This window comes from Xenopus tropicalis, chromosome 10 (genome assembly GCF_000004195.4).
Source record: "Xenopus tropicalis strain Nigerian chromosome 10, UCB_Xtro_10.0, whole genome shotgun sequence".
NCBI lineage: Eukaryota > Metazoa > Chordata > Amphibia > Anura > Pipidae > Xenopus > Xenopus tropicalis.
Genome location: NC_030686.2, coordinates 37,843,501 through 37,859,928, shown reverse-complemented (window position 1 = coordinate 37,859,928; position 16,428 = coordinate 37,843,501). Strand labels below are relative to the sequence as shown.

Below are 16,428 nucleotides of genomic sequence, written 5' to 3'. Positions count from 1 at the left end.
AAAAAAAAAAAAACAATGTATCATACAAGGTAAAAATCACTGAACTTCCCATACACAAAAAGTTATGATCTTTGGCAAAATCACATAACAATTTGGGGTCCAACAAGTTTAATCTGATTGTTTGGGCACCGGGTCAACTATCAGTTCACAATAGGGGCCTATACACAGGAGAAGGCCCAATCAAAGGGCAGATATCGGATGGGATTTTTAAACCTTCCTAAATGATATCCGTTAGATCTCTAACCAGGTATAATGTTTACACTATACACAGTGCCGAACAGCATGGCTGAGTTACTTGCAGCAGGAAAATGTGTGGTGGGTTAGGGTGAAGACACAGCAACTAGTAGCAGCTACTAAATGCCAGAAAATCCCCTGCCATAGACAATACTGAGAATTGCCTCTGCTAAAACACACGTAGAGACTGTTATCAGTAAATGATCAGCATTGTCTATTTTAGTAGCTGCTACTAGTAGCTCTGTGTGTCTTCACCCTTAAGTATCTCAATTAAAAGAAACTCAAACTGTTAGGTTTCTAAGTAAAGAATAAATGTTATCACATCTAGGTTGGTCCATGTCCCATGGAAACGGGGCACAGTATCCAGGAACACTGGGCTGCACAGCAGAGAAACCAGAGGCAAAGCTGGAATACACGCCCCTGTGTCTATTTACCCACTGTGGGACCAGGCCAAGTAGCAAACCGTGCCTACTGTTATCTGGCTCCTTAACTCGCCCATTGGCACTGCACCATACTGCTCTGTCTTTATTCCACCCGACACTTACAGCTCATATTATGTTTAGGTTCCATCTCCAGGGCAGCCATTACTGTAGGTGGTAATGCCCCCTAGGAAGAGACTTTAATGAGTTCCAACCATAAAATACATGTGAACAATATATAAGTATCATTTTGGGGCTGTTATGTTTTCCTTTGGAGAGTACAATAGTAAGGTAACTATGTCAAGTACAGGTATAGGACCCATTATCCAGAATGCTCGGGACAAAGGGTATTCCGGATAAGGGGTCTTTCTGTAATTTGGATCTCCATACCTTAAGTCTACTAAAAAATCAATAAAACATTAATTAAACCCAATAGGATTGTTTTGCATCCAATAAGGATTAATTATATCTTAGTTGGGATCAATTACAGGTCCTGTTTTATTATTACCGAGAAAAGGGAATCATTTAACCATTAAATAAACCCAATAGGGCTGTTCTGCCCCCAATAAGGGGTAATTATATCTTAGTTGGGATCAAGTACAGGTACTGTTTTATTATTACAGAGAAAAGGGAATCATTTAACCATTAAATAAACCCAATAGGGCTGTTCTGCCCCCAATAAGGGGTAATTATATCTTAGTTGGGATCAAGTACAGGTACTGTTTTATTATTACAGAGAAAAGGGGATCATTTAACCATTAAATAAACCCAATAGGGCTGTTCTGCCCCAATAAGGGGTAATTATATCTTAGTTGGGATCAAGTACAGGTACTGTTTTATTATTACAGAGAAAAGGGAATCATTTAACCATTAAATAAACCCAATAGGGCTGTTCTGCCCCCAATAAGGGGTAATTATATCTTAGTTGGGATCAAGTACAGGTACTGTTTTATTATTACAGAGAAAAGGGAATCATTTAACCATTAAATAAACCCAATAGGGCTGTTCTGCCCCCAATAAGGGGTAATTATATCTTAGTTGGGATCAAGTACAGGTACTGTTTTATTATTACAGAGAAAAGGGAATCATTTAACCATTAAATAAACCCAATAGGGCTGTTCTGCCCCAATAAGGATTAATTATATCTTAGTTGGGATCAAGTACAGGTACTGTTTTATTATTACAGAGAAAAGGGGATCATTTAACCATTAAATAAACCCAATAGGGCTGTTCTGCCCCAATAAGGGGTAATTATATCTTAGTTGGGATAAATTACAAGGTACTGTTTTATTATTACAGAGAAAAAGGGAATCTGTTTTAAAATTCTGAATTATTTGATTAAAATGGAGTCTATGGGAGACGGGCTTTCCGTAATTCGGAGCTTTTTGGATAATGGGATTCTGGATAAGGGATTCCGTACCTGTACCTAGAAAATTAAATCCAAGCACAGAGTTGTTTGAAAGGTAAACTTGGCCTTTAGGAGGATACTGTATTTTACAGTGAGAGACTGTCGAGTCCTCATCAGCCTAATCCAGTTTATTGATAAGTGGGAGGCCATTTATTGACAAGCTCTCCTGGATACAAGTTCTAGAGCAGTGGTTCTCAACCTTCCTAATGCCGCGACCCTTTAATACAGTTCCTCATGTTGTGGTGACCCCCAACCATAAAATTATCCCTAAGACCATCAGAAATGTGTTTTCCGATGGTCTTAGGTGACCCCTGTGAAAGGGCCGTACACCCCCAAAGGGGTCCCAACCCACAGGTGGAGAACCGCTGTTCTAGAGCATTAGAAAAAAAGGTCCCCTTTGCTGGGTCTAACAACCGGTGGCAACCATAAGAAGAGTGTATTTATCAAATTTACAGATTACATACAAATAGTAACTATTACAAAAGAGAGAAAAGCCCTGCTCCAATCTAAAAGGAGACTCTAAAATAGATTATATGAAGGAGATAGAGGCATAAAACATTATACAGTTACAATTGTACTGCCACATCTGTGGTTATTATACAGACGTTCTATTATCTGCGGTAATTATAATGGCACATCTCGGGTTAACATGCTCGTTGTCCATTGGCTGTAGTAATGATACTGGCACGTCTGGGGTTAAAATGCCTGTTATCTATTTTACTTAGTGATTATACTGGCACGTCTGGGGTCAAAGGAGAGTGAAAGGTAAAAACTAAGTAAGTTTTATCAGAAAGGTCATGGCTGGTAATGTAAATACAGCCATAAACACTCACAGAACTGCTGCTCCTCTTTATTCTGTAAACATGATCTTCAGTGTCAGACTTTCTTCTCTCAGAAATATCCTGCTTAGTTTGCTACTCTCTACCCCTCCCATCTCTGCTTTTCCCCCCCTCCCCTTTCTGCTACCAGCGGCCAGAGCTGCAACATGGAGGTTTTGGTGGCCGTACATGGTAAGATTTCGCCCAACGAAGGGATCTTCTCTCTAAATGCCCACCTAAGGTGGCCAATACGGGGCTAATTTGATCGTTTGGCCCTAGGGCCAAAATATCGAATTACAAAGGCATGCATAGGCGCAGTTGGACCGAGGGCCGCATCAATGAACCAATGCGGTACCTGATTCGACGAAAACTTGCCCGATTGAGATCTGGCCAATTTTAGGCATTGTTGGGTAGGCCCATTAGGGGGACCCCATACACGGGCAGATAAGCTGCCAAATTGGTCTGAAGGACCCAAATCAGCAGCTGAAATCTTCCCGTGTATGGCCACCTTTAATGAGACCAAGCTAAAATGGTAGCTGCTATCTTAAACAAACAGAGGGAGCTTCAATGGCTGCTTACATAGGTATGGTAAAGCACTCTGCAGAATAAATATAGCATTCTAGCTTGCACTATTGTCACTAATATGTTGCCAATAAAATTCCTTTCCTAACAGGCTCATTATCTAGTTTTTGTAGTAATTACACTGGCATGCCAGGAGTTAATATGCTCATTCTTTATTTTTTTTTTTTGTAGTAATTATACTGGCATGTCTGGGGTTAATATGATTGTTCTCTATTTTCCGTAGTAAATATACTGGTCCATCTTCGGTATGTCTGGGGTGTGGCATTTAGTGGTGTGTTCACAAAGTGCACATGGCCAAAGTGCATGGGCTCTGCCAATAAATTGATTTCCTACACACTTGGCACCTAGTTATAGTATACAGGCTCAGTCTAGAAAAACGGGTTGTTTTTTGACATTGCCCCCCCCCCCCCTGGAAAATATTCTGTGGATGCCTTGGCGTATGTCCCCATTTGAGTCACTGCCAATTTCTGCCAACTCTCTCTATTTATGGCAGGGCCATCTATCCAGAGAAAGTCATATTGGGGTTCCCACGCCCCAAGGTGCAGGATAATACAACCCAGTTTCTAAGGTAGAGATAGAGTCCAAATGGTACCAGCAAGTCAGGCTAACCCAGTGTATAAATGGCTGAGTAGGAGTAATGGGTTCCTAATAATACTGACCCTAGTGTGTGAATGTATATGGCTCTTGGATTGTAAGCTCCACTGGGACAGGGACTGATGGGAATGGGATAGGGACCTTAGATTGTAAGCTCCACTGGGACAGGGACTGATGGAAATGGGATAGGGACCTTAGATTGTAAGCTCCACTGGGGCAGGGACTGATGGGAATGTGATAGGGACCTTAGATTGTAAGCTCCACTGGGGCAGGGACTGATGGGAATGTGATAGGGACCTTAGGCTGTAAGCTCCACTGGGGCAGGGACTGATGGGAATGTGATAGGGACCTTAGATTGTAAGCTCCACTGGGGCAGGGACTGATGGGAATGTGATAGGGACCTTAGATTGTAAGCTCCACTGGGACAGGGGCTGATGGGAATGTGATAGGGACCTTAGATTGTAAGCTCCACTGGGACAGGGACTGATGGGAATGGGATAGGGACCTTAGATTGTAAGCTCCACTGGGACAGGGACTGATGGGAATGGGATAGGGACCTTAGATTGTAAGCTCCACTGGGGCAGGGGCTGATGGGAATGTGATAGGGACCTTAGATTGTAAGCTCCACTGGGGCAGGGACTGATGGGAATGTGATAGGGACCTTAGATTGTAAGCTCCACTGGGACAAGGACTGATGGGAATGGGATAGGGACCTTAGATTGTAAGCTCCACTGGGGCAGGGACTGATGGGAATGGGATAGGGACCTTAGATTGTAAGCTCCACTGGGGCAGGGACTGATGGGAATGGGATAGGGACCTTAGATTGTAAGCTCCACTGGGGCAGGGACTGATGGGAATGGGATAGGGACCTTAGATTGTAAACTCCACTGGGGCAGGGACTGATGGGAATGGGATAGGGACCTTAGATTGTAAGCTCCACTGGGGCAGGGACTGATGGGAATGGGATAGGGACCTTAGATTGTAAGCTCCACTGGGGCAGGGACTGATGGGAATGTGATAGGGACCTTAGATTGTAAGCTCCACTGGGGCAAGGAATGTTGTATAAAGTGCTGTGGAATATGTGGGTGCTATAAAATGAAAGGATAATAATTAGACAGCTTTTGTCCCTCTATCATTAGGTTGGAAATTTAGTATTTTTTTTTTCCTCTTTTCAATGTTTTGCCCCGGTCATAACTGTGCTATGTTAGTGTGCAGGTCTGTTGGCCGCGCTGCCCGGTGTATGTGGCGCTGCCTGTGACGTGCGGGAGGTTTCCTGTCTGGCCCCCCAGTATGTAACAATATATTCCCTGTGTTATTTTCAGCTCTCTCTATTTATAGGCTGACTCTTGCTTTTGTACTAAGGAAATCTTTTATAGAAGCACCTAAAATACTGAAAATATTTGTACAACTGTCAAAACGATCTGGGGTAAATATATGCGATACATGTCCGGTCGGACCGAAAAAATAAATAAATTCTCTAGATATGGACCCTGGGGCCCTATTTATAATCTGCCGGATATGGAAACGTTTCTAACCTCTATTTATAAAACAGTTAAGATATAAATATAACACATTTATTTCCACTGGGATTTTCTTCCTATTGAAGAACATTAACATTCTTTTAGATCCACGTTTGGATAAGATTTCAAACCAAGTTAAAAAGAATACATGACAGTTATCTATAATAATTGTAAATATATTGAGATGGATTTGCTAGGGAAGTGTCAGGGTTTCAGTCGTATTTAGGGGGAATGTAAACTATTGCCCATTTGCACCCCTAGTTCTCTAAGGGTGAAGACACACAGAGCTACTAGTAGCAGCTACTTGTCGTGGCTACTAACATAGACAATGCTGATCATTTACTGATACTGTGTGTTTTAGCAGAGGCAATTCTCAGTAATGTCTATGGCAGGGGATTTTCTGGCATTTAGTAGCCATGACAAGTAGTTGCTACCAAGTAGCTCTGTGTGTCTTCACCCTAAAACAGGCAGTCTTTACTTGTGGATATTGGGCCATGATCCAACACCAGAATGGCAGTGCTGTTTAGATGTTTGGTGCTGGATAAAGCTTGTCAGTGGCTCCAGTGCCGAAGCCAAGAAGAAAGAGCTGGGGGACAGGTGAACGGTTTCTTTGGCAGATTATACATGTAGCCCACTTTTGCAAGATTCTGTGGCACTACCCGTTGGAGCACTATACTTTGGCGCTACAGGAGTCCTGAGCCCCCGCTTACTATGGGGGTTTACAGGGATTCCTCCCTTTAATGGCGTGCCTCCACCCAGGGATGGTGTTGTGGAACTGTTATCCACCCCCTGGGAAACGAACAGGATGCTATGCCCCTCTTGGGACCCACGTACTCTTGGAGTTATTCCTTACCAGCGTAGTAGTGGTCCTCTGGGCTAGATAGATAATCCGACACAGTTGTATATGTGAAATAGATGCAAAGGTTTATTCCAGGCAGACACCTCTCCAGGAGTGGCATATCATTTATACACATGGCAGGGCATATCTCCTTACTTCTCATTGAGAACCTTTTCCTGTTGGTACTACCTCACGGTCATATCAGATGTGCTCCCCTCTAGGTGCTCTCCCCGGTACTATTGGCAAGACACTCCCTTATGGAGTTCTCCCAGTACTCACGCTAGGACGTTACACCACAGGGACTCACTCCGGTACTCTCGTATGGCACCCTCAGATCCGGCCTCCTGGACTAGCGATGACATGTTCCACCTACCTAGCCACTTAATGCCCTATGCTCCAGCAGATGTAATGCTGGGGGGTCTTAACCCCACTACCACTCCTGGAGGGGTAATATCCGCCCATTCTACCTTGGTGTCCTACATGACACTCCTAGAATGTCCTATTACTTGAACTGTCTATCTAGTTACTGTGCCTGGGAAGCTCCTATATCCAGAAGTTATCCCAGCCTAAAAATGCCACTGTAGTGTTAACCCATCAGGAACTCTCCTGTACCCTTATGGGCCAATCAGACACTGAATCCACAGTATATATATAATCACCTAAAACACCAAAAACATGGTTGGAAACCCACATTGAAGGCCAAATAGAGCAAGAGTTTGTTTAATGTGCTATATATCAATTTAACTATGGCTAAATGATTATTATTATTATTTATATAGCGCCATCAATTTACACAGCGCTTTACAGAATAATGGCAGAAAAAGAAATGTTTTTAATGTATTTGTTTTGAACTAAGGGAGCCTGGTCAAAGGTTGGGCTTCCACAGGGACTTGAGATGGGTAAGTCCTAAAAAAAAAACTACTGTCCTACTTGCACTCCAAAATGTATATAGTTTTCTGGGCAATTCTCCATTCCTATACTACAGGGGTCCCCAACCTTTTTGAGAAACATTTAAATCTAAAAAAAAAATTGGGGAGCAACACAAGCATGACAAAAGTTCCTGGGGTGACCAAAAAGGCTGTAATTGGTTATTTTGTAGCCCCTATGTGGATTGGCAGCCTACAGGAGGCTCAGTTTGGCATTACCCATAGTCTTTATGCCTCCAAAACTTGCCCCCAAGTCAGGAATTCAAAAGTGAAGACCTGCTTTGAGGCCACTGAGAGCAACATCCAAGGGGTTGGGGAGCCACATGTTGCTCACGAGCTACTGGTTGGGAATCACTGGTATACTGAATGATAACCCTCATCAGTAACTGAGAGAGCCGAGTATATAGGCGCTAGCACAAAAATATTCCCAAGACAGTATGGTGGCACAGGGTTTAGCAATACAGCTGGCAGGGTCTTGGCTGGGGGATAGTTCAGTAAAGTTGATATGTTCTGCCTGTGCCAATGGGGGCTTCCCTTCATACATACAAAATAATAAAAGGGGGACAATATATTTTCCCAAGTTCTCCAGGGCCAGCGGCCTCATCTGTATACAACTCAGTGTTGGTTATGGTTCGTAGGATCAGGATCGCCGCAGAAGGAATTACATTTGTACCAGCTGTGGTGCCTAATGATCACTATATCCACCCCTCTGCAAGCAAGAACTGCAGTGTTCTCTTAGTATGTAACATAAAGTATATCAGTAGGGTGGCTAAGGCTGATGCCACATGGGGCTGATTCTGTGGAAAGAAAGCTGGCTGAGAATCAGCCCTTCATCCGGAAGCATTGCGACGCAGGCACACGTGGGCTCGGGACTGGAAAGTCCGGTGGTTTTTTGCTGATATCTGCTGTGTGTGTCTGCATCCTGGCCTAAGCCTAAAACTGTAATTAGATTAGTACTCACTAGACCCCGCCAGTCCAACCCTAGACCCCCCCAGTCCAACCCTAGACCCCCCCCAGTCCAACCCTGGATCAGTGCATACACAGACTGTTATTCATGCACCAATCAGAGAAGCGATGAGAGTGGGCTATGGGCCGGTGCCTAGGGCAACTCCAGGCCTAAATCCAGCCCTGGCTGTAGGGCACAAGAGAGTCAGTTTTGGGAAGGAGTGCAAGCTCTTTATACAAGAAGGGAGGAAAGTACCACATTGCAGGCAGCTTTCCATTGAGCAGTTGCTACAGCTCCCATCATGCACCAGCACCACCCATTTACCCATCATTCTATTTGTATGTGCCTAGGGTTGCCATCTGGCCGCAATTGTACCAGCCTGGTCGTATAAACCGATGCTTGATGCCAATGTTAATAATAGGGAGAAGGCAAAAATATAGAAAGGCCGACATTTTTTTCCCAAAGAAGGAGGAGTCCCAACTGCATCAATGGAGGCAAAACACACCTAGAGATAAGGAACAGTATAAACGCCTTGTTACAATAACCCTGTGTGTGTGGCACGGTGTAACTGAATCAGTGAAGGCAAAGCCTCTCTACATACGAGGAACAATTTATAGAAATTACTTTTTATAATGAGCCCACGATTCTGCTGGTGTGACCCCTTGGCACTGCCCCGGGCCGCTGCACCCGTATAAGGCAAGCGAGACAGCGGGCGAGAGTTCCCCGTATATAATTCATGTGAGTGTTTAAAGCTTTATGAGATTAACAGCCTGCCGAGAGCCACACACACACCGCTCTGCGGGGATCCCGGCCTGTTTCCCTCTCACATTCCTGCTCATTTCATGCTCTGCCGTCACCCACCCAGGCCTGGAAATTCATCCACAAAACCCAACAACCTCCTGAAATTCCCATAGAAATACAGAATGTTGGAGTTTGTATCTGAGATTGTAGCTGCAACACCTTATCCTTATCACCTGCCGCCAGTGCAGCCTCCCATGGCAGCATAGGGATTCCCCTGTACTAAGCACAATTCAGCAGGAACAGCCCCCTAAGTTTGCTCATAGCCTGTACAGAGAGATACCATAAAACTATGGCAGCATAGGGATTCCCCTGTACTAAGCACAATTCAGCAGGAACAGCCCCTAAGTTTGCTCATAGCCTGTACAGAGAGATACCATAAAACTATGGCAGCATAGGGATTCCCCTGTACTAAGCACAATTCAGCAGGAACAGCCCCCTAAGTTTGCTCATAGCCCGTACAGAGAGATTCCATAAAACTATGGCAGCATAGGGATTCCCCTGTACTAAGCACAATTCAGCAGGAACAGCCCCCTAAGTTTGCTCATAGCCTGTACAGAGAGATTCCATAAAACTATGGCAGCATAGGGATTCCCCTGTACTAAGCACAATTCAGCAGGAACAGCCCCCTAAGTTTGCTCATAGCCTGTACAGAGAGATTCCATAAAACTATGGCAGCATAGGGATTCCCCTGTACTAAGCACAATTCAGCAGGAACAGCCCCCTAAGTTTGCTCATAGCCTGTACAGAGAGATTCCATAAAACTATGGCAGCATAGGGATTCCCCTGTACTAAGCACAATTCAGCAGGAACAGCCCCCTAAGTTTGCTCATAGCCTGTACAGAGAGATACTATAAAACTATGGCAGCATAGGTATTCCCCTGTACTAAGCACAATTCAGCAGGAACAGCCCCCTAAGTTTGCTCATAGCCTGTACAGAGAGATACCATAAAACTATGGCAGCATAGGGATTCCCCTGTACTAAGCACAATTCAGCAGGAACAGCCCCTAAGTTTGCTCATAGCCTGTACAGAGAGATACCATAAACATTTTAATTGGAGGATGCTCTTTGCATGAATTGGGCCACAACAAGTTAAGGGGGGGGGGTTGCACCGCTATGGGAATTGTATATAAATGTCACATCCAGTGAATACAAACACTGCCTGTGCCGCTGCCACATTCCTTTATACACTTGTTACATCTCCCGCCGGTGTTTATGGGAAGTGTGTAACATTGGCCCCATTGGGCGGCTTCCAACACAGAATCCCAGCAGCACACTCTCAGTAAGATTAAAGCCTGTTTGTTCCCCGTTACTCATCAACATAAATCAGCCCTTTGGAAACAGAAACGAATTTCAGCAAGATGTTCCTTTCCCAGACAGTTTGGCTTTAATCTCCCTCTTACACAGGCAGGAAGGTGCCATTCATCAGGCCCCGAGTGCACAGTATGGCAGCTCCCGTAATGCAGAGAAAGCACTGCAGGCCCAGGGCAGGAACATATAGCTAAAGGGGAACTCCAACTTCCAAACCAAAATTGTTAATATACCTATCCCTGTAATCTGTTTCTTTATAAAGTGTGAATAAATACCATTTTATATGCTGAAATCCAGCTGCAAAACGGTTCTTCTCTTTCTGCATTTTGAAACCCTGGCAGGGGAGGAGGGACTAAAACCCTGATGTTACAAATTCACAGGTTACAGACAGCATGCAAGGGGGGAGGGTGGTTGTTCTGCTGTGCTTTCTATTTGTGCAAAGCTCCAGCTGAAAGGGTTGATTGCTCTCTCCAGTCCAGTTCCCCACTGGGAACCCAGCAAAGAAACCAGTATATGACCCATTGGTTGACTTTACCTTGGCTGGAAACAATTCCATTCCAGAGTCCTTTCCTATGAGCCAGGAGCCTTCCTTCCTCCTCTTCCTCCCCTCGCTCTGGGCCTGCAGCCCCACTCCCCTGTGCTTATTACCCCCAGCTGGGGTCACTCTGAGTAGGAAGCAGTCTGAGACACTTTGCCATTGGGTTTTGCTGCTCTCCAGTTAGAGGTTTAACAGCGATCTGGTTATTGGTGTCCAGTTTATTTTGCCAAAAAGGCAGTGGTTTGAATGAAAACAGAGAGCTAGACTAAAAACTTATTAATAACAAATCAATTAACATGTCCCCTATCCAAATAGAACAACTAAGAAGGTGTGTTTGCCCTTTAATAAAATATCTTCTATACAATATCTAAATGATCTGCTCCTGGACGCCTGATTGTTATTATTAACCAGCATTTTCCAATTCCCAGTAATGATCAGATTTATATAAACTAAACACAGAAAACTGCATCTGTCTTGTATCAGTATTTAACTACCCTGGTGCCTAAAGGGTGTGTTCAACTTGTATTGCAGCGACATCTGCTGGTGAAATAAAGTATAGCGGTTAAACTGCACTCTCTCCAAGGCAGGCATCCCAGACTGAAGCACAGGTGCAAGATTAATCCCCTAGTGAAAATCATCCCTGTTAAAGCAACACATCCTAGCATGGGGATCTGGGGAGCATGGAGTATGCTGGGAGTTGTAGTCCAGCAGAATAAGTGAAGTACATAGCTTCAGTTTACTCTATATGCTAAATGCCATGCTATGTGCCACATCTCACACCTTGCTGGTCTTACCCATCACCATGTCTCATACCCCTTCTCCGTATAGATTGTAAGCTCTTACGGACAATGCCACCTTCCCCTCATGTATCGGTTATTTGTTGTATTTTTTCTGCAATCTGGATGTTCATTAAATAAACCCATTTATTATACAGCACTATAGATACCTGTTGTTAATATAGTGAATTAATTGCCCCATTTATAAGGATATAATTTATGGTTTGGTCCCCTAGGGAAATGGCCAAACTGTATATAATAATAAGAAAATGTTTATAAACTTATTAAGCACAGATATGAGTTACCAAGCTGCACACAGACCTTTGAGGGGTAAATAATAACATATAGGGCAGGGTTACTAAAACAGGCAACATCTGCAGTGTTTTTTATTTTTTTTAACTTTGCACCCTTCCTAGGATCATCACCTTCTGCAGGGTCGGACTGGGCCGTCGGAACACCAGGAAAAAACCCGGTAGGGCTTGGCCCTAGTGGGCCCCAGCGGCCAAGACCCAACCCTTGCCGGCGATCCCCTGACCTACGGTTTTCCTCCCCTGATGTGTTAAAGCTAGGTGCGCTCAGGGGAGGACGTCAAGCGGAGGCCCCTGCGGGGGGATAGGGAGGCTCAGCGGAGGCCCCTAGTGGGTGCAGGGGGCACCTGCAGGGCCCTGTCTGACCCTGACCTTTTGTCTGGGTTCATACCGGCTGATGACATTAGGGATGAGGGAGGGTCCAAGAGTGGGCAGAATTATGCCATAAGGGAGTGGATCAGTGCCATGAAGGGGCGGGGCTGTGGCATAAATTGGCAAAGTGCACCGAGAGTTGGTAAGAAGGTTACTGAATTGTCAGGGGGTGGGGGGATTGGGATGGATCGGAGACAGGCCAGAGATGGAATAACTAGTGATTGCAAATGTACCAGCAAATGTACCTGGTTGTAACCCTACCTGCATAAGGAAAATGTGTGGCTGTATTTGGCAGCGCAGTATTCATAATGGCGGGCGGGGGAGGCATGTAGGTTCCAACCCCCCACCCTCGAGTAGGGTTGCCACCTGTCCGGTTTTGACCCAGATAGCCCGGTTTTTCAAGGGATTGTCTGGTTCAAAACCTTCTGCCCATTTTTATCATTCTGAAAAACAGGCAAAAAATCCTTTGTTTGAGTCAAAACGGCAATCGGCCAATCACCACCCCCATGATGTTACACTTCCCCGCCTCCATGACATCACTAGCCACACTTCCCGGCCCCCTGTGACATTATCGCCCGCCCCCTGCAGGGAGAAAGAAGCCGCCAGAGGTGGAACCCTATTCCTATTGGATTTGCAAGTGGCCAAATACATACAGCTGCCCCCTGGCACAGCCTATACCCATAGAGGGCAAAGTGCTCTAACGTTTAAAGGGTTTACATGCCCTTTAATACTTTGTAGACCTGGTTGTTTCCTTAAAATAAATACCACAAATACCGCACGATTCTCTTTCTTGAAAAACATTTTAATGTAAAAAGTGCAACAGGGAAAAGAGATGAATCCCAGGCTGTTTCTCTCTGTGTAGCAGCGGGGCCCCTGGCTGGGCTTGCACCGCGTTAAATAGAATCTCCATTGGCATTGCAGACTTCTGCCAAATATATATATTTATATATAAATCTGTGCTTGAAAATAAGAGAAACCTACAGCAGAGTCGGATAGAAAACAATCTATAGTAGCTGCTTCATTAAAGTGAATATTGACATTTTCAGTGGGGAGATTTATTTACATTAACAATGAGCAAGTCACCCCCCTTTCCCTACTATAGCTTATTTTGTACATACATACACATATATATATCTATATATAACTCATGAGCACAAGTATTTACACAAGAACATTTAAATAGCGAGGCAGAACAATATAAAGGCTTTCTCGGGCGGGCCCGCGCCGTCATGTCACAGTCGGGGGGAATCCACGTAGCAAGGGATCAGCTTGTGTTAAATATGTATTTGTATTGGCTTAGAACTTGCTCCACGATTTGGTTCTGAAACACCATGTACATGGCGATGTTGGCCCCTTCTATCGAGGGCCTTAGGAGGGTCGGCCCAAACACAATGGCGACACTCTGAATGGACATTCTGTTGGAATCTTTACATTCAATGACTCTGGAAGGCAAGGCATTATACAAACATCAGGGTTTCATCATATGGCATGGGATAGTTTTTAGTTACTGGTGGGTCTTCCTTGTCGCAATGTCAAGTAGATGTGCCCAGGGCCACTTAGATTCAGCCCAACCCAGTGCAGACCCCCCAGTGCAGACCCCCCAGTGCAGACCCCCCAGTGCAGACCCCCCAGTGCAGACCCCCCAGTGCAGACCCCCCAGTGCAGACCCCAACTCTCTGATGCTAGTCAGATGTGATTGACAAAGAAAAGCAGTGTTCTACCCCTGTCATTGGGCAGATGCATTGGGCCTTCCAATGTTTAATGATGGGGGGGGGGGTGATCTTCAGCAGCGCCCCACTTTATAATGTGACAGGGGGATGAACAGGGAGAGGAGGCGGGACCAAGATTTATTTAAATAGGTATGAGGAGGGCATTTAACATTTAGGCACTGAGAAAAAAAGATGGCCCACCAGGGGGTATATATGGTGTAGTTAAATGTAGTGGGGGGAGCAGGGTATAGAGAAGGTAAAATAGGGAGGTAATAGGAAAGAAATAAAAGAAAACATGAAGAACTGACCCATAAAAGACAAGAATGGGCAGAGAAGTGGGAAAGTGGACAACAGAAAAAGATGGAATAGGTTGGAGATGTGGTGAAAGAATTGGGGAGTATAGGCCATACACGTTAAGATCTGCTCCTACAGGTGGGCGATATCAGGCGAATATCGGGCTAATTCGATCATTTAGCCCTGGAGCCAAACGATCGAATTATAACGGCGTCAATGGCCGCAGTCAGTTCGGGGACTGCATCAACGAGCCGATGTGGCCCCCGATCCAACGACATTTTTGAACCTGTCTGATCGATATCTGCCCAATTTCAGGCCAGATATCCGTCGGGCAGGTCTATCATTGCTGCCCCTACACGGGCCGATAAGCTGTCGGTCTAAGGGACCCATATCGGCAGCTAGAATCGGCCCGTGTATGGGGACCTTAAGCATCATGGCTGGGAGGAAGAAAAGAAGCAGAACAGAATGGGAGTGGAGAAGAAGAGATAATAGGAGGGAGGTAGGGAAAAAGAGAGCAGAAGGGAAGGAAGAGCAACGAGCTGTACAGGAGGGGGCAGTAGGTACTAAGGGGATATAATGGAGAAAAAGGGAGAGTAAAAGCAGCAGAAAATGAGAAATGTGTAAGGAATAGAGAAAAGGGGAGAAGAGCTGAAAGTGTTAAATACAGAATAGTACAAAAAGAAGGAGAAGAAAAGAAGAGGAAAAAGAGAAAGACACAGGGGAGAGTAAATACGGGGGGGGGGGGGTCAGAGAAAAGCATAAGGAGTAGAAAAAAGGAGAAGGAGAGAAGAAAATTATCAACAACTTTGGCGAAGGAGGTGAAAACCTTGGGCAACACAAACTCCACCTACTTGCATAGATGTCGGAAGAGAAACTGCATGGTCTCCTGATTGGGCGGAGGCAGCGACTGTATCAGCTCCTTGAACTGTTTCTTCTTCAGCGCCGGGTCATTCAATTCTTTGTTAAAGAGAAAATGTCACCATTAGCTCAAAGGGGCTTGTCACTTCCAAGGCCAGGTCAGCACAAAGCATGGGCGGCTAGTGGCCCCTATGTAATGGCAACGCTGCTTTTGTTAGGGATGCAGCAGCCAGTTTAGGAATTTCAGTAAATAACATCTTCTTATTGCACATTAAGGTCCCTGTGTTAGATACAGAGACTGACTGGTCTTGTTAAGGATGATTCTGATTGGAGAATCCTCTTGCATCAATAATGAAGGCAGAAATGCCTATGTTGGAGTGCAACAGGGGGCTCATAGGGAGAGAATTTTGAGTGGTGTAAAGTGTGTAAAGGGGTATAAACCCAAAAATTCACATTTAGCTTAACGAATTCTCAGCAACTTCCCAATATACATCTATTCCACATCTTCACCGGTTGTGACTGTAATTCATATTGTTTCTACTTACTTATTGTCTCAATGAACATGTCAAAGTGACTGAATGGGAACAGAGGTTCTGGCAGCTCCCGGAAGAAAAGCTTCAGGGCTCCGGTGATAACATGGACGTCTTCCCAGCGCCCGTCTTCCAGGTTGGTGTTTTCCTCTGTAGGGACAGCAGAAAGAAGCTGTTGGAGACTGTGTGCAACCTCACCACTTGGCTGTTTTCAGCACACTATACTAGCCCACTATACTAGCCCAACAAGCCACTTCAGCACAACAAGATCCCACAATGAACCCGCAGAACCACCCTTCCCACTATTTGGCCCTACAAGCCCCTATATTGATCCCACCAAGCCACCATCCTCATTCTTCAACAAACTAAGCAAACTAAACCTTCAAAACCAACATCTTCACTCTTTGGCAGATCAAGCCACCATATTGAGCATCAAATCACCATTATAACTCTGTTGCACAACAAGCAAATGGCCCAATCATCATTCTGATTCTTCAACCCAGCTGCTGCTCCCCATAATTATTTTAATTCGCCAAAAACCAGATCACCATCCCGAACCCACACACTCACCATTCTTGCTCCTCAGATCCCCAAACCACTATTCTCTACAGATCTACCTAACAGCCTATGCCCTTGTAGCCCACCTCT

At 44.9% G+C, this 16,428-nt stretch overlaps 1 protein-coding gene across 1 annotated transcript in view; it reads right to left on the bottom strand.

Moving 5' to 3' along the window:
- Positions 1-13,170: 13,170 nt before the first annotated feature.
- Positions 13,171-16,428, bottom strand: part of arhgap27 (Rho GTPase activating protein 27) — a 58,881-nt gene continuing 55,623 nt past the window's right edge. Inside the window, exons 16-18 of the mRNA XM_002933160.5 lie at positions 15,796-15,930; positions 15,244-15,349; positions 13,171-13,831 (exon numbers count right to left, since the gene is read on the bottom strand). Of these exons, the coding sequence (XP_002933206.3) occupies positions 13,654-13,831; positions 15,244-15,349; positions 15,796-15,930 (419 nt within the window). The 3' untranslated portion in view covers positions 13,171-13,653. The remainder of the gene's footprint in view (positions 13,832-15,243; positions 15,350-15,795; positions 15,931-16,428) is intronic.